This window comes from Cervus elaphus, chromosome 15 (assembly GCF_910594005.1).
Source record: "Cervus elaphus chromosome 15, mCerEla1.1, whole genome shotgun sequence".
Lineage (NCBI taxonomy): Eukaryota > Metazoa > Chordata > Mammalia > Artiodactyla > Cervidae > Cervus > Cervus elaphus.
In genome coordinates, this window is record NC_057829.1 from 33,184,050 (window position 1) to 33,210,571 (window position 26,522).

The 26,522-nt window shown below is 48.0% G+C and overlaps 1 protein-coding gene across 2 annotated transcripts in view; it reads right to left on the reverse strand.

Annotated features, from left to right (window-relative positions):
• DLG5 (discs large MAGUK scaffold protein 5) overlaps positions 1–11,982 on the reverse strand; it is a 120,283-nt gene extending 108,301 nt beyond the window's left edge. For both annotated transcript variants that reach the window (XM_043925222.1, XM_043925221.1), the window contains exon 1: positions 11,236–11,982. In XM_043925222.1, the coding sequence (XP_043781157.1) occupies positions 11,236–11,539 (304 nt within the window). In that variant the 5' untranslated portion in view covers positions 11,540–11,982. The remainder of the gene's footprint in view (positions 1–11,235) is intronic.
• Between the last annotated feature and the right edge of the window lie 14,540 nt (positions 11,983–26,522).

A 26,522-nucleotide genomic window follows, 5' to 3' on the forward strand; every position in this document is an offset into this window, starting at 1 on the left:
CCAAGGACAGTTAGGGGATTGGCTCTCCACTCAAGGGCAGGTACCTCCTAGAGCAGAAGCAGCAGCAATAGCTTGCCCTCACTTCACATAAATCTAGATCCTCACCAAAGCCCTACGAGGAAAATATTAGCCCTTTGACAGATAAGGAAAAAGAAAACCCATAGAGGTTAAGCAATTTGTTAAAATCACATAGCCTAAGATGGAAGACCCAAGATTTAAACTTGTGGGGGTTCCCCAAGTTTGGGCTCATGAAACTCAGCTCTCTGTGGCCTTACTCCTGGGCTCCAAACCCATCCGTGATGCTCAGGCCACCTGGGTCTTTCAGCTGTATCACCCAGCTTTTCGGAAGTAACATCATTCTCCAGGCCATCTTCCAGCTCTCCAGCCCAACAACCCCCTGAGCTCAGGAAGGATTCACACAACAGTTAACCAATCCTGGACCTACAGTCACCAAACCACCAGGACAGGTCTCTACAAATCCCTCCAAGGTGCCCCCCAGAAACCCCAACTATGGACCAAAGTTCAGTCATAGAGAAGACGTCAAGAGGTTCAACCATCTCAAACAATAATCATCACGAACGAGACCATCCTTGTTGAGCTGCATTAGGGAAAATGAAGGCCCAGAGAAGTCATACTTCTTACTTAGGCAAGATCACACACTCTTCCCTAAAAATCTACTGGTTCCAGAATCTACTACACGTCAGAATCAGCAACGTGGCAAAAAAAAAAAAAAAAAAAAAAAAAAAAATCCAATAGCCCCAGAATCATATGCCCATTTTAGCTGGTATCAGAATTTAAGGTTATTGGTTACTTGAATGAAAGAGTTGTGAGAAAATTTGAAAAACGATGGTATACATTGATGTTCCAACCCCCTGCACTAATGCTAAAGTTTCCCAAGAATGCACTTCTCAGAACACTTATGTTGCAAGATGCTCAATGAAAAAGGGCTTTGTGGTCAAATCAGTTTGGGAAACACTGCCCAGTGAACTCACTCCAGTGAAGTCCCAAGACTGGCTTACTGGTGGCTTGAGAGGCTCCCAGTAAAGAAGCCTGCGTGACCTTCTCAAAACAACACTGCTCAAATGTACTTAACCACAGGACCCTTTCACAAATAACACCACTGACATCCCACCAAACTACTGTTTAGAAGACATTTTTGTGGGAAATGCTGATCTGGGTTTTTCTAAAGAAAAATCTTAACAGCCAGTTACCCTGGATTCAAGTCTATATAACTGAACTAACCCTGAATGGGATAAAGAGCAAGTGTCTACAAAGCAGAAATAACTAACATACTTCCAGGCCTCTGGGGATGGAGATATTAGTATTGCAAACATGAAGGAAATGTGTGAACATCTCCTGGCCAGATAGGAACGCTGCCGGGATTCTATGGTCAACAACGCCTGTCCCCAAAAGAGTCACAGATGACTACTAAAATATTTAAAGTCCAAAAGGAATGTCTCGAGACTTTCCAAAATGAGTCTGGGGGGAAAAATTACACAATTTTTAGAAAATGATAAAACATAAACTGGGACTCCAGGCGGGCCACTCACCCCTGAGTCAAGGTGCTATAGACAGTAGGAATTCCTTTCATTAAAACTCAAAGCAAACAGTATGGAAATTCTTTAAAAAATTAACACAGAATTATCATATCAGCCATAATTCCACTCCTAGATATATAACCAAAAGAACTGAAAGTAGGGCCTCAAAGAGGTATTTGTGCACCAATGTTCACAGCAGTTTTATTCACAAGAGGTGAAAGGAACCCAAGAGTCCACCGGCAGATGAATAGATAAACAGAATGTGGTATATACATGAAATGGAATATTATTCACTCTTTTAAAAGGAAGGAAATTCTGTCACATGTTTCAACATGGGTGACTATTGAGGATATTACCCTAAGTGAAATAAGCCAGTCACAAAAAGACAAATGCTGTATGATTCCACCTACACAAGCTAGCTAAAGGAATCAAATTCACAGAAACCAAGCAGAATGGTGATTCCCAGAGGTGGAGGAGGGAGAAAGGAGGAGTTATTGTTTAATGGATACAGAGTTTTAGTTTCGCAAGATGTCAAAGTTCCAGAAATCTCTTACTCAACAATGAGAATATACTTACCACTTCTGAACTGCACATTTAAAATGGTTAAGATGGTAAATCTTACATTATGTGTTCTCTAAAAATTTAAAAATAAAATGGAAATTCTGACATGGATGACCCATGAAGACACGATGCTAAGTGAAAACAAGCCAGTCACAAAATGATGAATACTCTATGATTCCATTTATATGAGATACCTAGAACAGTTAAATTCAGAGACAGAAAGTACAATAGAATGGTGGGTGCCAGAGGCTGGGGGAAGGGGAGAATGGAGAGTTATTGTATTGTACTATCAATTGAGTTTCAGTTTTGTAAGATGAAAAAAGTTCTAGAGATGGATGGTGGGGATGGTTGCACAAGGAGGATGTACTTAATAGCACTGAAATGGACACTTAACAGTGAACAAGATAGTTATTTTAATGTTACAGATATTTTGCCACAATTCAAAAAATAGCAAAAAATGTTTCAAATGGTAAATGTTATGCTATGTATATTTTACCACAGTATTTAAAAAAAAAAAGTACAAAGCAAATGGATTATGACCCTTAGTGTGAAATGAAACATCAAGGTCAACAGCCACCCCACAATTAACCACCAAGGGTTCAGAATTGGATGGCAAACATGGAACACTCAAAGTATCTGTTTAATTTAAAATATTTCTGTAGCACTTTCATGGAACTCTGTCTCAAACAGATCAATAGACATACACAATTCAGAGATATGCAATCTGCCCCAGGGAAAAAAGGGGAAAAAAACAACAACAGTATCTCCCCAACTCAATCCCATTTAAAATTCTTTTCTGAACATGTTCAGCCTCCCTACTGCACAGGACGACAGGCAGTTCAGCCCTCTTGCTCTATGCCCACTATTTGTGTGGGTCATATCTTCCCAAGATATAGGAGATAAAGAGCCCCCTCATGATGGTGGTTGGAATGCTGCTGCTGCTAATTCACTTCAGCCGTGTCCGACTCTGTGTGACCCCATAGACGGCAGCCCACCAGGCTCCCCTGTCCCTGGGATCCTCCAGGCAAGAGCACAGGAGTGGTTTGCCATTTCCTTCTCCAATGCATGAAAGGGAAAAGTGAAAGTGAAGTCGCTCAGTCATGTCCGACTTAGCGACCCCAAGGACTGCAGCCTACCAGGCTCCTCCTTTCATGGGATTTTCCAGGCAAGAGTACTGGAGTGGGTTGCCATTGCCTTCTCCAGTGGTTGGAATGAGGTGGATCAAAAAAACAAAGACAAAATACTTCTCCTACACTTCTTAGCTTTTCAGGAAATAGAAAGCCAGAGTACAAAAATCACTCAACACTAACGCTAAATCAAAAAATAGTGAGCATGGTACAGAGCTAGAAGAAGTCTCAGAAATCGAATCCAACCCCATCACCAAGTTTCTTTGGACCTAATGCCACCTTGCAAGTATTGAGAACCCTACAGCAGGGGTCCCCAGCCTCTGGGCGGTGGACCAGTAACCTCCTGTCGGATCAGCAGTGGCATTAGATTAGAAATTAAGTGCACAACAAATGTAATCCGCTTGAATCATCCCGAGACCGTCCCCACCCCACCCCGTGGAAAAGTTGTCTTCCACGAAATTGGTCCCTGGTGCCAGAAAGGTTGGGGACTGCTGCCCTAGAGGACTGAGGCAGTCCTGAACTTCTTCCAGCTTTACCTCATCCATCTTTTCACTGGAAAAAAAACAAGCCCTGGACAGTTAAGAGGCTCATCAAAGGTCAAGATGTTGCACAGTCAGGAGCAGATTCCCATCCAAAACTCTTTCGAGGACACCAAGCTGACATTCAAATTCTAAGCTCAGACAGGGAAGGGCTCTCCAATCCTGCAACAGGTAATAGGGTTGCTCCACAGGACTCCTGGCGGCCAGTCGCACAGTGCTGGTACCTGAGGGGTGACCCTGGGGACTTCCGACACCAAAGTCACAGCATCTGCTTCTATCAGACATACTGTGGGAGGGGATTTCCCTGTGTCCATCTGGAACTCCCCCTGGCCTTCCTGCCCTCTCACAGCCTTCTGTCACCGTGAAGTCACCACCTAGGAATCTGCACCTATTTCTGAAGAGGATCTGGACTTCACAGGGACACGCCACTCATTCGCCACACCAGCTGAATAGTTATCCATGCAACAGAAATTTACTGAATGCCCATCCTGGGCCAGGCTCTATTCTAGGCATTGGGAATACAACAGCAAATTTGGCTCATGGAAGTTACATTCTACTCTTGATGACCCACGGCCACAGTAAAAGCAACCCTGACATCCGTTCAGCATAGTTTATAAGGAGCTCTCACATAACCCTCAGATACATCAGGAGAATCCCAAGCTTCTGGTTCTAAGGCTGGTTTCAGGCTTCATCGCCCACCACACTAATTGATGCTGCTTTTTTCCTACCATAGATTGTTAAATAGCACAGTGAAGTAGTTATTGTTTTAAATATTCTGCAGAGAGGGAGGAGATCAAACTAGTCAATACTAAAGGAAATCAATCCTGAATATTCATTGGAAGGACTGATGCCAAAGCTGAAACTCCAATACTTGGCCACCTGATGCAAAGAACTGACTCCTTGGAAAAGACCCTGATGTTGGAAAAGATTGAAGGCAGGAGGAGAAGGGGATGACAAAGGACAAGATGGTTGCATGGCATCACCGACTCCGTGGACATGAGTTTGAGCAAACTCCAGGAGATGGCAAAGGACAGTGAAGCCTGGCGTGCTGCAGCCTATGGGGTTGTAGAATCAGACACAACCGAGCAACTGAACAACAACAGAGAGGGAGATGAGTTCAGTAAGGCTAACTGTCTTGCTTAAAGTCTTAAAGTCCAGTTGAGCTATTTCAAATCTTAAAAGATGATGCCATGAAAGTGCTGCACTCAATACGCCAGCAAATTTGGAAAACTCAGCAGTGGCCACAGGACTGGAAAATTTCGGTCAGTTTTCATCCCAATCCCAAAGAAAGGCAATGCCAAAGAATGTTCAAGCTACCACACACACACACACACACACACAAAACTACCACACAATTGCACTTATCTCACATGCTAGCAAAGTAATGCTCAAAATTCTCCAAGTGAGGCTTTAACAGTACGTGAACTGAGAACTTTCAGATGTTCAAGCTGGATTTAGAAAAGGCAGAGGAACTAGGGATCAAATTGCCAACATCCGTTGGATCATCAAAAAAAGCAAGAGAATTCCAGGAAAACATCTACTTCTGCTTTATTGACTATGCCAAAGCCTTTGACTGTGTGGATAACAACAAACTGTGGAAAATTCTTCAAGATGAGAATACCAGACCATCTTACCTGCCTCCTGAGAAATCTGTATGCAGCTCAAGAAGCAACAGTTAGAACTGTATGGAACAACAGACTGGTTTCAAATTGGAAAAGGAGTACATCAAGGTTGTATACTGTCACCCTGCTTATTTAACTTATATGCAGAGTACATCATGTGAAATGCCAGGCTGGATGAAACACATGTTAGAATCAACATTGCTGGAAGAAATATCAATAACCTCAGATAGGCAGATGACACCACCCTTATGGCAGAAAGCGAAGAGGAACTGAAAAGCCTCTTGATGAAAGTCAAAGAGCAGAATGAAAAAGCTTCAAGTCTAACACCTAGTAAAATCTGACAACCTCTCCCACCACCCCACACCAAATTGCATCATCATATGAAGATGAGACCACATATAGTAGACATTCACCTGATGCTTTACCTGCACAATATCCTTTCTACTCTTCTTTTTGGAGAACTGCTTCTTCTCACTCTAAAGAGCCACATGGTACTGGTACAAGCTGCCAATCACAGCATCCCATCATGCTACCCTATTGGTTGGGCCAATCCTCTAGCCCTAGCCACAGTGACTGGGTCTCACATGGACATGTGACCATATTTAAGCCAATCAGAATCCTTCCATGAGATTTTTCTGCCTGGTTTAGTGGACTCAGCTCCCTTTATTCTCTGGTCAGAGGCTGTGAAGACGAAGCCAAGAGGGGCCTGAGGTCATGTTTCAGGATGACATTAATAGAAAAAGCCCATGGCATTCAGGATCAATCACCCAAAGGCCATTTACCCCAATCCATCCCAAGGTTTTGGAATATAATACAATCGATTCCTCTTTCCTGTCTAAAACAGTTTGAGCTAAGTTTCTGTTGCCTGAGATCACGGGGCCTGATCTACTACATAGAGGAATAAATAACTGCCTTTCTGTTAGAAATCTCATTTCAATCACTACTTTCAAATTCTTCTATCACTTCCTCTTAACACAATGAAAATAACCAAACAAGGGCTTCCCTGGTGGCTCAACCGGTGAGGAATCTGCCTGCCAATAAAAGGTCCAGATAACCTCTAATGAATAATAGATAATCCACAACCTGACAATCAGCAGCCAACTGCACTCCTCCTACTAGAAACGCCTGGCAGGGTTATTCCTTTTTAGAAAACTCCTTCACCTTCAATTTCTAACAAGCATACAAAGCCTAAACTCCAAGTGGTATATAAACCCCTCGCTCCGCCTAGATTATCTCTGCATCCCCACCCACCTAGAGCCAATGCCAAAGCCCTGCTCACTCAGGCTGGTCTAATTTCTACAACCTGAAAACACACAGCTCCTCTCATGGTGTCTGGTCTTGTTTCTCCAACCCAAAACTTCCTCCTTTCCCTCTGCACGCTCAGAGAACCCCTTCAACACCAGCCTCAAGCCTCAACCCCTCCTTAAAGTATTCTTCGGCTTCTTCAGCAAACACTACTGTCTCCATGCTCTTAATTCTAGTGAAGCCAAGTCACCATGAACCAAGTCACTAAAGAGGAGGCAGAGGGCATGAGAGGAGACATTCAGCTCAGGACGCACAGGAGGGAGGGCCAGCCTGCAGTCACCATGTTCTGCCACTCTTGCACCACTTAAGAGGCCTGCTGGGAAAACAGTCTGGGGAGCCCCCCACATGTCGATGGTCACTAGAGCCACCGGGGGTGGATGAGAGCATGTGGGGAAAGCATGAGGTAGACAGAGTCATGACGATGATGATGTGCGTGCTCCGTCATGTCCGAATCTCTGTGACCCCACAGGCTGGAGCCCACCAGGCTCCTCTGTCCATGGAATCTTCCAGGAAAGAATACTGGAGTGGGTTGCCATTTCCTACTCCAGGGGATCTTTCTGACCCGGGGATCAAACCTGTATCTCTTGCACTGGCAGGTAGATTCGTTACCAGCAAGCCCCCGTGGTATTTCTATCACTCAGTTGATCTGTCTCAGAATGTCACTCTTCTCAGTGTCCCATTCCCCCACCTAGGCAGCGAGCTGCAGGCTGGAATTACATCCTATGCACCCCGACCCTGTCTGCACCAAGCGCAGGATGAGACACTTCGATCCTCCCCAGTCACATTTTGCTTCCCAGTAGCTGAGGCAGGGCATGCAGCCCCATCTCACGGATGAGGACCCTGAGGCCCAGAGCCAGGCAGTTGAGGAGCTTCCAGAGAGAAAACTCAGATGTCGGCAAATGAATCAAAGAGAAAAAAGGACCTCACGGGTTCCAAGTGAACAAACATGATCCTGACACAATTGCAGGAAAAACTAGAGACCTGAGCCAATCAGAACAGTACAGTTCTCTCCTCTCTCTACCACCAGCAGGGACAACCTACTCCTTTCTTAAACATTCATGTATTGGGACAAGGGAAAGCTACAAAATTCCACAGAGCTCCCAATGCAGGAAATGGCTTGAAGCTGTAATGGGAGGGCCTACCCAGGTAACAGGAAAAACCACCAAGGACAAGGAATCTGGAGCGCTGCGCTTAGCCTGACTCCAGGTCCCTCCTACCCTGCGACTTCCAGTCTGTCCTCAGATCACAGAGAGGCCCGGAACCCTGCACAGGCAGAAAACGCACCCCTCATGCCACTGGGTGCCACAGAATTCAGTGAGATATTAAAGTATGCTGTCAGATAGGAAATGCTCAATAGCAATGTACTGTCAATTCTGTTACAGAAGTGCCCCCTGCCCCCAGAACAAAACCACACTGTGGTTTCTTAGTCACCTTCAAACTCCAGGCCTAAGCATGGTAGATTATACATGTCCGGGCTCTCTCTAATTGAGCGTGAGGAGAATAGATGAGTTTGATTTGCTTACCTGACCAGCACCTCCTAGGCCAGTTTCCCCCAGTTCCAGACCCCACGTGGGGAGCTGTCAGACATCACTTGCCGGCAGCACAACAAAGTCCCACCGCACACAGGTGCCAGCCAGGGGATGGACACTCCAGACCAGGGGTCCACATGGGATGTGGAATCCACCAAGGGGGCCCTTAACTGGGTGATGGCAGCACCTTGGATAGAGAAACAGTGACAAGGGGGGCCTCCCCTTGAGGCTATGGATCCTTGGGAAACCAGCAGGTTCCTCCCTGGAGCTCCCACAAGAGCCCTGAGCTAAGGCTGTCTACCAGGCAGAGCTTGCACCTGTGTGCAAAGTGGAACCTGCTGGGACAGCAAAGACCAGGACACAGGGCTGAGCCTGCCTGGCTGTGGCTCCTTGGGGATGAAACCAGTGCTTCTATCCTTTCAACTTGAGCCGTCCTTTTAGGCACTGAGCTTTGTTCCATAAGAGGGGCTCCCTAGCTACAAGAAAATATGCTGAAAAACCACTGCACAGTAATTCATCCTTTACAAAGATCCCGAGGTTGTGCGGTTTATGTCACACCATGTCATCCCTCATCCCCAAAAGCGCTACATGGCAACTTACCAGGTCAAATGCCATCCTATTTTTTTTCTAAAGTATTAAGTAAAATTGGGCTTCCCTCGTGGCTCAGTCGGTAAAGAGACCGCCTGCAATACAGGAGTCCCAGGTTCGATCCCTGAGTCGGGAAGATCACCTGGAGAAGGAAATGGCAACCCATTCCAATATTCTTGCCCGGGAATTCCCATGGACAGGGGAGCCTGGTGGGTTATAGTCCATGAGGTCGCAAGAGTCGGACATGACTTAGCGCACAACAACCAAACGAAAATGAACTTAACTTTCCTTTGAAAAGCTACACAGCTCTACACTGTGTTAAAGCTAGGGTCTGAAAAGCTGCCCTTGAGAATAAAATCCAAACCTTATTTCATCCTTTCCTTAGAAGTCAGACCAGCTTCCAGAACTTCAGCTCGGAGAGGCCCCACCTTATATACCACGCATGGAAAAGTGAGGGACCTAATTAATGACAATTCATCTATTCCAGAGATTAAAGCCGGGGCTGATTCAAACACATCCCACCCAGAACTTGAGTCTGCATTCTAACTTCTGCCAGTTTCCTTGATCAGTTTCTTCCTTCAAACACAGACAGCTAGACAGACAGCAAGGCAATTAAAAAGATACTATGTATAAAATAGGTAAATACCTGGAGAACCTACTGTGAAACACAGGGAATTCTACAAAATGCTTTGTGGTGACCTAAATGGGAAGGAAATCTACAAAAGAGGGGATATAGGATATACCTTTAGCGGACTCACTCAGTAAAGTGAGAAACTAACAGCAAAAACTACTACAACATTGCAAAGCAACTGTACACCAATAAAAAAATTAATTAAAAAAAAAAAGAAAAAAAAGGAAGAAAAATTACCCCAAAGAGATTTCCCTCTGACCTTATTATCCTCATAGCCAAATCCAACAGCTCTTCTTAACATCTTCCAAACCATCATCCCAGGGGAGGACTAGGCTGACCAGCATAAATGATCATAATTGGGGGACAATGCAGATTTGAGAGACGAAAATGCTAGAGTCAGAAACCCACAGTGGAGACAGAAGGGCCACCAATGAAATGATCTGCTGTATAGCCAGCAGTTCAGTCTCTCTATGTCAGCTGCCTTCACAGCAAAAAGTCAGTTGAGATGGCCAATATCCAATCCAGCTGTTACCAGGAACAGCTTATAAAATCATCTCCTTAATAAGTCAAGCTTTTAACAGCCAAATAAACAGGTCTCACCAGCCTGTGTCCCACAAGTTGTTACTGGCAGTTTGTCAGCCCTCTCCACTCACTTTTAAAACAAAGACAAGACATAGAAAAGGTGGCACTTGCTGCTTCCTGGCTCCAAAGGGGTTAAATAAAACAATGGGTCATAATTGGAAACTCCTGGTGCCCAATACTTTGAGCGACTTAACCACTCCAAGCTGGAGTTTTCTCTCTGGCAAAGTAGGAATCATAGCTCACAGAGTGGTAACAATTAAACATAACAAAGCCGAGCGCCTGTCACAACAGTAGGTGCCCAACAATTGCTGGCTCTTCCTTCCTCAGAGCTATGCTTTCTTCCTCAGCTTCCCTGTCTAAAAGCCTGGCTTTCCACAGTCCCCAAACAGCCAAAGCCAAGCCTACCAGTTGTCACCAACACCCAGTAATACCACCCCCCCTCCAACACACACATACCGGAATACTCACAGATTCATCATCCACCAGCCAAGGGTACCAGCCACCAGCCTTCCCTCCTCAAACAGCTGGCGCACCCTCAGGGAAGGAACTGAGCCCCAGCAGCTACTACTAAGATTTTCCCATGGTGCAGTGCAACTTCCCCCAACTTTTCCCGGCCCACAGTTTCCAAAGAAACCTAGCAGGCATTGTGCATAATCAACCACAAGTCTCGGCGAGCAAAACAGACTGAGCTCAGGGCAGAGGGAGCTAAGAAAATCAGAAAGGGAAAAGGCACGAGTGGTCCTGAAACCGGGTGCCAGGGACCAAAATTCAGGAGTACCAGCCCTGGCCCGGGTTCTATTCTTTTAGATCTTAACATTGATTGAAGGCTAGCAGAGGTCCTCAAAGGACTGGTGGATGAAGAGTCTTCGAAAAGGGACTGACCGGACATACGCCCCGCAGGCTGGACTCGGGGGTCTCTAGTGGACCCCGCCGCGTGCCGCGGCACCTGGAGAATGAAGGCCTACAGTGCCGGGCATTGTTCACAGCAAGGGCGGGATTGGAGGAGGAGGTGGGAAGTGGGGGGGGGGGGGGGGGGCGGGCGGGGGTGGTCTACGCATCAGCCCCTCCCCCGGCGGGCTGAAGGAAAGCAAATTTTCCCCGCGGCCAGCGCCAGGTAGATGAATGGCCCTCGCGACATCCCCTCTCGGAGAACCGGAGAGAGGAGTCGCGGAAGGCGGATGCGAGGGGCCGGGCAGAGGGGTCTGACACTCACCGGCGCCCTCGGCGGGCTGCGGCGGCCCGACGACGCCGTTCAGGTAGAGGATGGGCAGCAGGTGAGGCTGCGTCTTCTCCAGCGCCGCCCGCAGGTCGTGGAAGTGGTCCCGCTCCTTGGCCAGCAGCAGCTTGAGCAGCAGCTCCGCCTTGGCGCCTCCCGCCTCCTCGTCCAGCTGCCGCCGCTCGCCGGGGCTCAGCGCTCCCGCGGCCTCGAGCAGCCCGAGCACGGCCTCCACCTCTGTCATGGCCTGGGCCAGGCTCTGCTGACACTGGGCGAGCAGCTCCCGGCGCTGGGGCTCCATGGTGGCTGCCGCCCCGCCCCGCCGGGCCGGAGGGCTCCCGGGCTCCCCGAGGCTGGCGGGCGCGCGCGCGCGCGCGGGCGGGCGGCGGCGGGCGGGCGGCGGCGGGACCCGGGCGCCCCGGGGCGGCGAGCGCTGGCGGTGGCCCTAGCGCGCCGGGAGCCGCGAGGCCGCGGGGGCCATGGGCCGGGGCCTGGGCGGGCTGGGGGCCCGGGCGGCGAGCGGCGCTCAGCAGCGGCCGCCTCCCGGGCTCAGGAGCGCAGCCATGTTGGCTGCGGCGGCGGCGGCGGGACTGGAAGAGGAGGAGGAGACGGAGGAGGAGAAGGAGGAGGCGGAGGTGGGGACGGCGGCCGGGGCGCGCCCCGAGGCCCGGCTCCAGCCGGGCATGCTCCCCCTCCCCTCCCCCTTGGTGCGCGCCGCTCTCTCGCCGGCCCCGCGAGAAAAAACTCGCCCCGAAACGTCGGCCCCGGCGCCGCCCCCCGAACACAATCGCAACTCCGAGAGCAAAAGTGGCCCGGTCGTGTGCGCCAGGCCCCCTCGACGGCTCAGGGCCCGCCTCGGCGCGGCCCGGTCCGTGCGCCCCGGCCCGGCTCACCGGGGCCCCGCGGCCGCCGCCCGCTCCGCCATGCCCGCGCCCAGCCGCTGCCGCCGGTCTGTCCCTCCGCCCTCCTCTTTTTTCCCCTCCCTTACCCCGGCCGGCCTTTCAGGAGCCCGGGCGGCCGGCCCCGAGGGGATGGGCGAAGGGGAGGGGTCCCCACCTCCCCGCCCCGAGCCCGCCTGGGAGGCGGGGACACCGCGCGCGCTGGCCCTCCCGGTCTCCGAGGCCCAGGCTCCACCCGCGGTAGAGTACGCGGAGCTAGGGGCCCGGTGGGAAGCAGCCTGCCCCCTCAGCTAGGCACATGGCCAGCCCCCAAGCTATTGGAGACCCCCTCCAAACAAAACCCTGCCCCCCGGTCTAGCGTTTTCTAATCTGACATACTCCACAGTCAAGCCTGGAGACAACTGAGGGGATGTCCCCTAAACTTGGCCATCTCCAAATTTAGACCTCCCGCAAATCTGTGAGATATGCCCACTCACTGCAAGGAGCTCTTATATAGAAAATGGTGGTGGTTTAGTCGCTTACTTGTGTCCGACTCTTGCGACCCCGTGGACTGTAGCCCGCCAGGCTCCCAGGGACAGAGGAGCCTGGCGGGTATTCTTGCCTGGAAAATCCCAGGGACAGAGGAGCCTGGCGGGCTACAGTGCATTGGCAGGCAGATTCTTTACCGACTGAACTAGGAGGGAAGCCCCATATAGAAAATATCCCAATATTATCCCCTGAGACCGGGTTAATCAGGATCTATGCCTCACCTGCGTTTTAGATGGGTTGGTCCCCAGTGCCTAAAGAAGTGGGATGTTGGAGCCAGAGACGGAGGGATGTGTTGCTGGAAGAACAAGAGAGAGGTGGGGTGTGCTGTGGAGCCACCGCATCTTTTTGGCAAGAGAAGTGCTCTCCTTCGTAGATGTCACCCCGGATTCCAGCTAGTCTCAGGAGAAGATAAATCCATGGGCTGCAGAAGCCTTGCTCCCCTGATGGCCTCAGTGAGGATCTACACTTGGGCTCCAAGTCCAAGAAGGTCTCTGCCCTTGCGGACACATACCATTTACCTCCTGACCACAGGAGGAGGTCCTTAAAAGCTGGACTCCCAACTGAGCACTTCCAATAATCCCACCTTGCTAGTGTAGAGTGGAAATCCCAGGGCTGGTGCAAACGTCTCTGTTTCATTGAGTGAAACTCATTTACAAACCCTGGGGATCACAGGTGCCTTTTCTGCTGTCACCCCCACCACCAGCATCACCACTTCCATGCTTCCCCTCAGTAGCACCTTTCTTCCATGCTGCTTCTTTAGGGGGAGGAGTCACTTTTATTTAGTGGACACAAACTCTATGTATAGTGATTAGAACAAAAGTACCAGAGTTTGCACTTCAGTTTTGGATTTCCTTTTAAGTAGCTACACGGTGTGAAAGCAAATCAATTGCCCTGGCTGTTCTCAGTTTTCTCCTGAGAAAAACAGGATTGGGGGGGAGAGTGTATCCCATCAGGGGATATGAACAAACTCGAGGGTGTCAGTGAAGATTTTGAAATTATCTAAGCCTTTTTTTGTAGACACATATTGTCTACAATGGGCTTCCCTAGTGGCTCAGGGGTAAAGAATCCGCCTGCCAATGCAGGAGACACAGGTCCAATCCCTGGGTCGGGGAGATCCCCTAGAGAAAGAAATGACTAACCCACTCTCCAGTATTCTTGCCTGAAGAATTCCATGGACAGAGGAGCCTAGCAGGCTACAATCCATGGAGTCACAAAAGAGTCAGACATGACTGAGTGACCAAACAACAAAAACAACAACAAATTGTCTACAATATGTATTTTTCTGGGACAGAAGTCCATAACTTTCGTCGAATTCATTAAGGGCTCCATGACCCAAAGTGGACCCAAAATGGTGGAACTCAACTCTTTTCAGAGGACTCCCTTCTTAGGTAGTCTGGGCTTCTATAACTGAGTAAGGTTCTAGGAGATGGGAAGGCTGTTCTATTGCCCAGTGCCAGGGGTCTAGACAGGCTCCCTCCCTGTCTTTCCCACTCCTGCCCCTGAAAGGTGGCTCCCCCTTCTGGTCACCTGTTCCCCTACATCCTAAATCATCTGCAAAAGCATCCACTCTTTAGGACACACTGGGAGCTCTGTTCCTAGCTGGATTAACTAGAAATCTAGGGGTGGGAGGGAGGTGGAACCGAAGAGGAGAAGTTTGGGAGACTAATTTGGTCTGTGGTTAGGACAAACTGTGACTGAGTCCTAGGTCCAAACGGTGCCTGGTAGGAGAGGGCAGGAGGGAGGTACCGTCTCCCAGTAACCCCTAAAAAGAGGCAAGGAGCTTGGGTGCTGTGTCCCTGGAAGTTTTCCCGGTAAGCAGTGAGGAAGTCCATTTGCTATGAGTGCTTTCTCCCAGGGGCTACAGTGTGATAGATGATTACTTTCAGCAGACCCTTTATTGGAAACTCTGGGGTTTTATGCAAAACATAAATTCTGGAGGAAATCATTTACTTTATAAACATCTTCAACCTTAGGAGTTCTTTAGCCAGTGACCTTGATATGACCTTGTATTTCTTTAGCATTTTAACTCCTTTAAGGCATCTTCCCTCACACCATTCCCTTTGTGCCCTGCTCTAAGTTGAATTGTGTCATCCCCCCCTCAAAAAAAATATGTTTGAGCCCTGACTCACAGCACCTGTGAACATGACCTGATCTGGAAATAAGGTCTTTACAGATATAATCAAATTAAAACAAGGTCATGGGACTTCCCTGCTGGTCCATTGGTTAAGAATCTGCCTTGCAATGCAGGGGTCATGGGTTTGATCCCTGGTCAGGGAACTAAGATCCCAGGTGCCGCAGAGCAACCAAGCCCATGCACACACTCCAGTCCATGTGTCACAATGAAAGATCCCACAACTCAGGCCCGACACAGTCAAATAAATAAATATTTTTAAAATGACGTCATATTGGATTGTTGTTGTCGTTTAGTCACTCAGTCGTGTCCAACTCTTTTGTGACCCCATAGACTAGCCCACTGGACTCCTCTGTCCCTGGGATTTCCCAGGTAAGAATACAGGAGTGGGTTGCTGGATTAGGGGGGCCCTAATTCAGAGTCTGATATTCTTAGAGAAGAGGGAAATTTGGACACAGACACACACAAGAATACCATGTGAAGACAGAGGCAGAGGTCAGAGTGCTATATCTACAAGGCAAGAAATGCCAAGGATTGCCAGCAATCTCCAGAAGCTGGGAAAAGAGACCTGAAATAGACTCTCTGGCAGAACTTCCCAGAAGGAACCAATTCTGCCAGCACCCCTATTTTTGACCTTTGGCCTCCAGAACTGTGCGCTAACAATTATCTATCATTTTAAGCTCCCCCAACAGTTTGTGGTAACCCACTCCAGTATTCTTGCCTGGAGAGTCCCATTGACAGAGGAGCCTGGCGGGCTAGAGTCCATGGGGTAGAACAGAGTCAACACGGCTGAGCGATTGAACAACAGCAGTTTGTGGTAACTCAGTACAACAGTCCCAGGAAACTAATACAGTCTCGTTAACAGTGGACAAAGATGGGTGTCCCCATTTTACACATCACCTGGTCACCTCACTCTTCTTCTGCCTAAGAATTTCTCTATAGATTTGCAGACCTTCCCTCCTTCTGATCTTAGAGGAAGAAGGCCTTTCCTCCTTGACAACAGCCCTCCAGACTCTGGAGAGAATCTTTGCACCCCCTCCCTGCACACAGACACACACTCAAATGGCCTTCCTTCCCTTTGTCAACGAACAGGCCTGAGTCTCGCCATTCTCAAAGGGGCCCTTCCATCTCTCGTGTCCTCAAGAAAGAACCAGTGCCTGACAACAGAACCTCCACACGCTCATGGACTCCATATCCCTCGGTTGGCGCTTTGCAATCTGACTTCTGAGAACAATTCCCCCCTAGAGAACTGCTCCCCCCACTTAGATCTCCTGACACCACCCCAAGGCCTTTCCTTCACTCTGAAGCAGAACAGACTTGAGTTCAGATCCCAACACTGACACTCACTCCCTAGATATCCCTGGGCTAGTTAACGTTTTTGAGCCTCCATTTCTGCACCTCAACCTTGGGAGTGAACATCCCCCTTTGGTGGAGTTACTAGGAGTATTCAGTGATAGGACTTATACGAAGCCCTCAGTATGTGGCAGGCATATGAACCATGTAACGTAGTGCTTGATCAGGCAACTACAGCAGTCGGAATGCCTGATTTATTTACTTTTCTAATATTTACTTGGCTGTACCAGGGTTTAGCTGTAGCATGCACATTCTTAGTTGTGGTATGTGGGATCTAGTTCCCTGACCAGGGATCAAACCTGGGCCCTCTGCATTGGGAACATGGAGTCTTAGCCATTGCGTCACCAGGGAAGTCCCTAGAATGCCTGACTTATAGAATGGCTTTGCACCTTATTAGCTGGGTTGTTGTTGTTTAGTCACTAAGTCATGTCTGACTCTTTTGTGACCCCTGTGGATGGTAGCCTGCCAGGCTTTTTTGTCAATGGAATTTCCCAGGTAAGAATACTGGAGTAAGCTGCCATTTCCTCCTCCAGGCGAATCTTCCCAACCCAGGGATAGAACCTGGGTCTCCTGCATTGCTGGTAGATTCTTTACCACTGAGCCACCTGGGAATCCTATTAGCTGGATGACACTGGATAAACCTCTTTGTGCTTCAGTCTCTTCATCTATCGATGAAGGATAGTGTCAAGAATTATATCAAAAGAGTTAATGCTCAATTAATAGCAGGTGCAGTGTTCTTTTGGCCTCCGCCGTCTCATCTGTCTGAAAGGAAAGACTCCCTGTAGCATGTAGCAACAGGTTTTCAGCAGTTGTTTTTAGGCTTCTGAAAGAATGGTGTGGGTTCCAGCAGAAAGACGTCTATTTCACTTCTGTTCAGAGGACAGGTGAGGACAGGGGCCCTTTCTCTGTTGTTCTCTGCTGTACCCACCTCCCACAACGCCTGACATGTGGTGGGTGCTCAACTGATACTCTTTAATTAATAAGTGAACAGAATGAATGAATGAATGAACAAAAGAGTTGTGCACTAAGGCTCTGCTTCAAACAATAATATCTGCTAAAAAAAAAAATGGAAAGATGAGGAAAGAGAGCATCTGAAAAAGAAGCAGCATCAGAAGCATCGTAAGAGAGGTTGTATTCTTGCTTGGAAAATTCCACGGGCAGAGGAGCCTGGCAGGCTATAGTCTGTGGGGCCGCAAAGAGTCAGACATGACTGAGTGACTGAGCACCAAGAGACAGTCACATCTGCAGGCAGGGGGCAGGCTGGGAGCTCCAGGCAGAGCCACCACCCCTGGAGGGCTAAGCACCAGGACCCCATCCTCTCCTGCATTGCCCTGCCCTGTCCTGCATACATCCTTGGCTCACAAGACCCCACTAAAGATGCTTCTGCTCAGAAATCCATTCCCCAGCTTAGTGTAGCCCTGAGGCTGGGCATGGCCCACTCCAGGTTTCTGAAAGCACAGTCTTACCGAGAATTTTAACCCTTTGATTCAGAGTTGGTTCTTCGCATTTCAACTTAGATGTTACCAGCTTTAGGAAGGTAACATGCTTTACATGCCTTCCTGACTTCCTCTGGAAAGGGCTAGATGTTTCTGCTCCTAGCTACACTGCAACTTTTTACCTCCCCTTTATTAACATTTATCAACACTCATCCTCAAAATTGCTTCCCAGGTGACTCAGTGGTAAAGAATCTGCCTGCCAGTGCAGAAGACGCAGGTTCAATCCCTGGATCAGGCAGATCCCCTGGAGGAGGAAATGGAAACCCACTCCAGTATTCCTGCTTGGAGAACCGCATAGACAGAGGAGCCTGGCAGGCTACAGTCTATGGGATCACAAAGAGTCAGAAATTACTAAGCGCCCAAGCATGTATGTGCATCCTCAAAACTGCCAGTTTACTTCTCTCTATCACCTTGGTACACAGAATGCACCCTCACAAAAATGTCCATGCCCTAGTCCTCAGAGCCTCTAAATATGAAATATATTATGTTCCACCGCTGAAGGGACTGAGCAGATGTGACTAAAGTGACAGACTTTGAAATTGGGAGCACAGCCTAAATTATCCAGGTGGGCCCAATCTAATCAAAGCAGAGGATTTTCTCAGGCTGGAGGCAATAGTAGGGGAAATTGGAGAGATTCCAAGCATAAGAAGGATGTGACATGCCATTGCCAGCTGAGCTGTAGGAGTCCACATGCAAAGGGGACACAGAGAAGGTCTAGGAACGAAAGGTGGTCCACAGCTGGCAAAATAATAGGGATAGCAGTCTTGCAACAGCAAGAAACTAAATTCTGCCAACAATCTGAATGAGCCTGGAAGTGGATTCTTCCCATGACCGACCAATTAGAGCCCACCTGGACAACACCTTGACTTTTACCCTGGCAAGACCCTGGGTGGAGAAAACCAGTCCAGGTGTCTGGACCTTGGACCCACAGAGCTGTGAGATCTTCAATGTAGGTTGTTTTAAAGTCTTTAGCAATGTTGTTATGGCAGCAGAAGACTAACGATCCTCAAAGACTATGAGCTCTTCTGGGACAGAATCAATAGCCACTATCCACTATAGAATCCCCAGTCCCTGCCAGAGTGCCTGCCCCCTGGTAGGCACTCAAAAAAACAGTTGTATGTACCAACGGAAACCTGCTTCTCCACCAGGACTGACTATGGGGGTAATTTTTTATGGTGTCTTTGGAAAACAGAATCCAGTCCTCCAACGGCAATTGGTGGGGAAGTTTTCAAAGGAAGATACTTAGAAACCAGGCCTTCTCTGCAGGCTGAGTGAGCTGGGACCCCAGGGGCCTCTTGACCCTGGACTTTATGTCCCAGGGGGTGAAAGACAGCTGTTCCCTGGAGAAGAAACAGATCCTGGTGTCTGCTCCCTCTATGCAGCCCCCTCAGCGGTAAGCAAGGCTGCCTTCGAGAGGGAGTATGTACATGTGTGCACACATGCACAGCATGAGTAAGGGCGTTGTGGGCAGGGGTGGGGCTGTTTCAGTGTGAGCGTGGTGTGAGCAGAGAAGCAAGACTTCCCAGGATCCTTTCATCATTACACCCTGGAAAGGCAGGTGGCCCAACATCTGAGATGTGACATTTCAAAGGATTTCCTTGAAGAATTCCTTAAAAGAATGAACTCCCCTGGGATGCCAAAAATGGAATTCTACTTATGAAAACACCACGTTTCACACAGCTCTTTAGGAATGTTATGATGATGAAGTGAACTACACCTGTTTAGAAAAACATTGGCTTCAGCTTGGCTCTTGGTAGCATCTCAAATTGTGAAGACATTTTTTCTTCCAGACTGTTTTTGCTTTTAGTTCAGGAAAACTCAGAGGCAAATGCCCTAAGATTTTAAAACAAGTAATCGGACAGTGGCTCATACCTAGTGATGAAGCTAGCCTGGAGTGCAAGGACAGGGCGAAATCCTGAGTGAGATTGGAGATTCAGAGCACTTAAGAACCTTAGAAAGGAGCCCACCTGCTCCTGGTGCCCATCACCATGCTCAGGAATGCCCCAGTGGAGCACTTCCATCTTTCTGGTCTAAGCCAGGGACTCTAGTCTGAGAGGTCCACTGTCTCAAAGAGCAAAAGATGACAGGTCCCCTTTCCTGAGTGCTAAGTACACACTAGGCACTGTACTGAAGGCTTTCCCTACCGTCCCAGTTCCTCTCCCTACACCCATGGGCAATAAGACCTACAATCAGCTCCGTGTTACAGAGGAGGGACCCAAGGCCGCTCCCAGCCCTCCTAGCTGTGTCTCCCATCTTGCAGTCTGAAGCAGGGTAAGAGAGTGACTGAGAAGCCTCAGAAGAGCTTTTTTTTTTTTTAATTATTTATTTTTGGCCACACTGGGTCTTGGTTGCGGTGTGCAGGCTTCCTCTACTTGCGGTGAGTGGGGGCTACTCTTCATTGTGGTGCAGGGCCCTCTCGTGGTGGTGGCCTCTCTTGCTACAGAGCACAGACTCTGGGTGACACACAGGCTCAGCAGGCGCAGCCTGCAGGCTCTAGAGCACGGGCTCAGTAGTGGGGGCGCATGTGCTTTAGTTGCTCCACGGTATGTGGAATCTTCCTGGACCAGCGATCGAACCCATGCCCCCTGTATTGGTAGGCAGATTCTTACCCACTGCACCACTAGGGAAGTCCTCAGAAGAGCTTTGGACAGTGCATCAACACTACCCCTGCCAGAATGTATAATTAATGAGTCTAGCCACTATGGAAAATAATATGGAGTTTCCTCAAAAAACTGAAAACACAGTTGCTACATGATCCTTCAAGTCCTACTCCTGGGCCTATACCCAGACAAAACTATAATTCAAAAAGATACATGCATCTGTATGTTCATAACAGCACTATTTACAATAACCAAGACATGGAAGCAACCTCAATGTCCCTGGACAGATGAATGGATAAAGAAGATGTCATACACATACACAATGGAGTATTACTCATCCATAAAAAGGAATGAAGTAATGCCATTGGCAGCGACATGGACTGCTAGAGATTATTATACTAAGTGAAGTAAGTCAGAAAGACTAATACCACATGATATCATTTACATACGGAATCTAAAATACCATACAAATGAACATATCTATGAAGCAGAAATAGTCACAGACATAGAAAACAGATTTGTGGTTGCCAAGGGGAGGGAGGGATTGGGAGTCTGACATTAGCAGATACAAACTATTATATATAGGATGAATAAACAACAGAGTCCTAATGTATAGCGTGGGGAATTCTATTTAATATCCTGTGGTAAACCATAATGGAAGAGAATATATATAACTGAATCACTTTACAGCAGAAATGAAGCACAACACTGTAAATAAACTATACTTCAATTAATTAAAAAGCAACTACCCCTGCTTTCAGAGGAATGGAGTCCAGCCACTACAGAGCAAGCTAGAAATCAATAGCTGGCCTGTCTGCAGACACATGTAAATCAGATGCAAATAGACCCAAGACCTAGTAAGACTCTTGGAGGTGGAGAAAATGAACCCAAGTCAGAAACAGCACGTTAGAAGGGATGGAACACTGGCTTTCAGTTTCCAGCCGGGAACCACCAGCTCTGTGCAGGTTTGCTGGAGTTGTTTCTTGGTGGGAAAGCCCCTCTGTGGGAGTCCTTGTTTCGGCAAGCGGAGACACACAAGGTGTTCCCGCATCAGTGGCAACAGGTGACAGCACAGGTAGTGGCGTAAGTGGAAGGCCATGGAGACCTCAGAGACTGAATGTACAAATGGACAATGGCCAGACCACATATAAAAATAGAACTCTGACCCACAGTCTGAAGCAACCAGTTTAGAAAACCAGCTGATCTGTCTGCAGAAACCGAACAACAACCCCTCTAGCAATCAGCCTCAAAGAGCCAGGACTTAATAACTGACTACTTCCCTAATTTTGTATCTACTTATAACTTCTCACCAACAAGAGAAAGCCAAATATGCTCCCCTAACCAATTACATAGGGTGTGTGTGTGTGTGTGTGTGTGTGTGTGTGTGTGTGTGTTAATAACTGACTACTTCCCTAATTTTGTATCTACTTATAACTTCTCACCAACAAGAGAAAGCCAAATATGCTCCCCTAACCAATTACATAGGGTGTGTGTGTGTGTGTGTGTGTGTGTGTGACCGACCCTTTGCCACCCTATGGGCCATAGCCCATCAGGCTCCTCTGTCCATGGGATTTTCCAGGCAAGAATACTGTAGTGGGTTGCCATGTCCTCCAGGGCATCTTCCCAACCCAGGAACTGAACCCACGTCTCTTACAGCTCCTGCATTGGCAGGCAGGTTCTTTACCACTAGTGCCACCTGGGAAGCCCTACAAAGGATGTCTACTAGTTAATGCACCCCACACCAACAGCCTCCAATCAGAGCATACCTGGTCTTCTCCTTTTTCCACTAAAAACTTAATCCCTTCTCTACATACCAAAAGCAAGTGATGGTGGCTGACTCGCTTGCTATAGCAAACTCAAGAGTATATAGCCTTTGCTTATTCTCATCTGAGTTATCTTTGTTTCTTTCCACACTTCCTAATTGTTGAGTTTCTTAGGGACTCTGTTTTCTTACTTGTAAACCTAGGATACTAGTTTGGGGCATGAATCTTGGGGGATGAAACTGCCTTGGATTGTTGGGGAGCCTCCTGATAAGCCCCCTGCTCCTTGGGTCCCCTCTGATCTGCATTCAGCAGCCACATACCCCACTCCCTTCTTGTTCTATGCACGTGGAGGTGCATCCACACATCCAGTTCCTTCACTGTTCAAGGGAAGAACCCGAAACCCAGGTGGGAAAACTGCCTGCGTGCCCGAGGTCCTCTCCTCCGGAGGTCTCTGAGAAACCAGTCCTCGGTCTTCAGTTTCTCCCCTCTGACTCCCAGACTCTGAAAGCAGGCACGTGAGCACTTTTAGGAGTCCCACAGGTGTCAGCTTATGCCTGTGGTGAAACTGAAGCTGACAAAAAAGGGCAAAAGTCCACACGGCACCGAGCTGCCAGGAGCCATAGAGACTCCCCATCCAGGGAAGGCCAGTCATGGCCTGTACACAGAGCTCTGCTCTCTGGAGGGAGTTTTCCTCCTTGGTTTCAGGGTGCCCCACCCAGCCTCTCTGAGTCTCTTTTATTGGGGAAGCCAGTTGACTCCAGAGGAATTCCTTCTTTCCTGAGGTTGGCTCCACCCAAGGCTGGCCCCACCTTCTCACCGCAAGACAAAAGCCAGGAAAACACAATAGTAATAGTTACCATTCTTGTTAGCTTGGCGCCATGTATGGACTGTATTCATCCTCAGAAAAACCCTGTGAAATAGGTACTACAGATGGAGAAGCGAGTCACAGAGAAGTCAAGTGATGTCAAGCTGACTCAGGTAGTAAGTAGGAGAAGAGCGATGATGGCCCAGGTCTGGAGGTAAATCCTGCACCCTTCACTCTACTGCTCCTGAATGTCTTCAAATGAACACAGATGCTAGTAGAAGAATCTTTAGGGTGCTCTAAAGTTGGGAGCAAGATTCATTTACATTGCAAAGAAAGGCTAGGTTCTCTCTCGTTTACTAATGGTGGTTCCAGAAACATTTGTCAACCCAAGAGAAATACCAAGAGAACTGAAATGAAGACCTTCTCCACCTCACTTTTTGGAGAATGCGGAGGGCTCCCTGCTAATCCCTTACCAGTCACTTCAGGGCCTCCCAAAGCGGGAAACACATCGTACGTTCCAAAGAGAGAAGAATGTACATCTCACCGGACAATACATGTGACACCAGAGCAGTGATTTTGACATCCAGGTTCCTGGGCCCCAGTCCAGAACCTGCAAGGCCAGACCCTCCAGGGCCGAGGCCTAAGGACCTGAATTTTTAACCAGCACCCCAGGTGAATCCTGTCTATAGTCTAGGAAACAGTGAACCCAAAGCTGGGCCTCTCTGAAGTCCCTTCCTACTTGACACAGCTTGTGTTTTAGCCTGAAGAGCTTGATGCTAGCTTGCATACCCACCCTACCAACAGCCCCTGAGCGCTGTGCTGGGCAGGTGGAGAGGCTGCAGAGTTGCAGGCGGGGCACCCCTCCGCCCCACACACACACCCCTGCTCAGCTCCAGTGCTGCCATTTTTATCAGAACCCAGGCCCTGGAGGCACAGGACCAAATGAGACCACATTGTTGGAGATCTGTCTTTCTCCCTGAGGAGGCTCTACGCTATGGGAGGAAAGAAGCCCAGTTCGCTCATTTTTATTGGTTAACTCCCTCCTGTCACCCCCTCCCTCCGGCTGACACTTTGGAGACTTTCAGTAATTGTCAGCTGAATGAATAAATTAATGACAAAGGGAGACAGACGTGTTAACAGCTAACAGTAATTTGAGCAGAATGGAGTAAGTGCTAAATGGTGGTGGAATGAGTCATTATTGCTGACGGGGAAGGAAGAGTGGGAAAGATATTCATACTCTCTCCCCTGTACTGTCAAAACAGAATCTTAACTCTTCCTCCCTTCCTGTCTCTCCTGCATAGAGAAGACAGCAGAATGCACACGTGTATGGTTTAAGTGATTCCAAAGCACACACCAGCATCGTCACCCCTTCTCCAGCTCCCCAGATTAATTATGAAATAGAACCTTGCTAGAATCCCAGAAGCTTGAATACAGAAGCTTGAACTCTTGTGTTCCCCTCATGGCAGCCCATCACCCCTCTCTCTTCCCCCTAATCCAAACTCTGTCCTGAATCTGGTGTGAACCATTTTCTTGCTTTTCTTCATCATTGAACTGTGAATGCGTATACGTGCCCACTCAGTTGCTAAGTCATGTCCAACTCTTTGGGATCCCATGGACTGTGGCGCGCCAGGTTCCTCTATCCAAGGGATTCTCCAGGCAAGAATACTAGAGTGAGTTGCCATTTTCTGCTCCAGGGGATCTTCCCAACCCAGGGATTGAACCCGAGTCTCCTGCACTGGCAGGCAGATTCTTCACCAATGAGGCACCTGGGAAGCCCATATGAGTGCATATACCACTAGACAGCACATTGTCTAGAGTTGCCTGGTTTTGAGTGTCCCACACTGGCACATTTTCTTTGTGGTGTGCCCGTTTTGGGGAGTTTTGCCCATGCCATCATGGTTCATTCCTTCTCACTGCTGTGTGGTCCATTTTATTGTATAAACACAGCCCCCATTTACTTGGCTTTCTTCTAGTGATGGTCATTAGGACTGTGTCGAGTCTTTAGTGATACTAGCAATGCTGCCGTATGTAACTCCTATGGTACTAAGGCACATGCACAAATCTCTTCTATATTTAAGAGGAATTGCTGAGTCATGGGGTATGCAATGTTTAACTTTACCAGGTGACGCCTGTTTTCTGAAGTGGTTGCAGCCAAAAAAAAGTACATTCTTTTCCCACATAAATGATGGCAGTAAATCAGCTATCCAGACTGGTATGGTACTCCATGGTATAGGATCCTTCTGTTGTGCTTCATTTTCCTCTGCACAGGACTTGAGCTGCTTAAACTCCCAGAAGATTGCTTGAGCTCCAGCCATCACATCTAAATTCCAGCCGACAAAAAGGAGGGAAAAAAAAAAAACATTTCACCCTTTTGCTTTGAATATACTTTCAGAAAGTCACACAAGCCACTTCCTCTTATTTCCCAGTGGCCGGACTTAATCTCATGGACACAATAAACTGCGAGTGATTCTAGAAAATGTAGTCTTTATTCTCGGTGCCCACATGCCCAGCTAAAAGTTGAGAGTTCCATCATTAAGGAAGAAGAGAGAATAGATTTGTAGGACAATGAACAATCTCTGCCATAGACTGGCTATAGAGTCTATGGCTCTGCCATAGACTAGCTCAGAAGAACACTTCTAAGCAGATCTGCCTAATTGCTTCCCCATGTAAACATACACACTGACATATCCCACAACACAAAATACTGGAGGGTAAAATACATCTTTAATAAGGCCACATTCTTAAGCATTGCAAGTTACACTATCTGTTCACCTAGAAAACTAGATAGTGTCCACATGGTCAATTTTACAGTAAGTTTTTTTTCTTCTGGCTATAGTGTTGCCATCCTCTTCTCTGGGTCCTCTACTCCTGATTTTTTAAAGTTAGGGCTTTTCTCCCAGACCTCTCCTAGTTAACTGGTATTTGATGTCCCTTTGAAACATAAACTCTGCATTGAAGCCAGGTGGGATGGGCCTAGAAGCCCATACATCCGGCCTAGGTAAATAAGGTAAGCATATAAAATTAACTGCATGCAAATACATTTTTAACAACCCAGAAATTCTCTATCTCAAAAGTCTTCCAAGGCTTCTGGCTAGAAAAATATGACCAAACTTTTGGCTCCGCAGACCCTTTGTAATCTAACCCTAACCTATCTTTTTAGCTTTAAATTACCACTGTCCAAATGGGCTTCCCAGGTGGCACAGTGGTAAAGAATCTGCCTGCCAATTCAGGAGACACAAGAGCCACAGGTTCAATCCCTGGGTCGGAAAGATCCCCTGGAGAAGAGAATGGCTACCTCCTCCAGTATTCTTGCCTGTAAAATCCCATGGACAGAGAAGCCTGATGGGCTAGAGTCTATGGGGTCACAAAGAGTCAGACACAACTGAGCAACTGAGCACACACACATTATCAAAAATGGGCCAAAATATAATAATGACAATGATGATGATGATGCTAACAATAACAACAATGATGCTGGAAGGTACCATTAAATGAGTGTGTATTATGTGCCAGTTAGTCTTAGCCTATTGACATACATTTCCTCATTTAATCTTCTATGGTGTTGGTATTTTTGCTTTTTTACACATGAGGAAACTGAGGCTCAAAGGGCATTTCCCCAAAGTCCTAAAACTGATGTGATAACCAGAATTTTCTGGTTTGGTCAAACCCACTATTAGAGAATATGGCTCAAATGACCTTTTCTCCATAA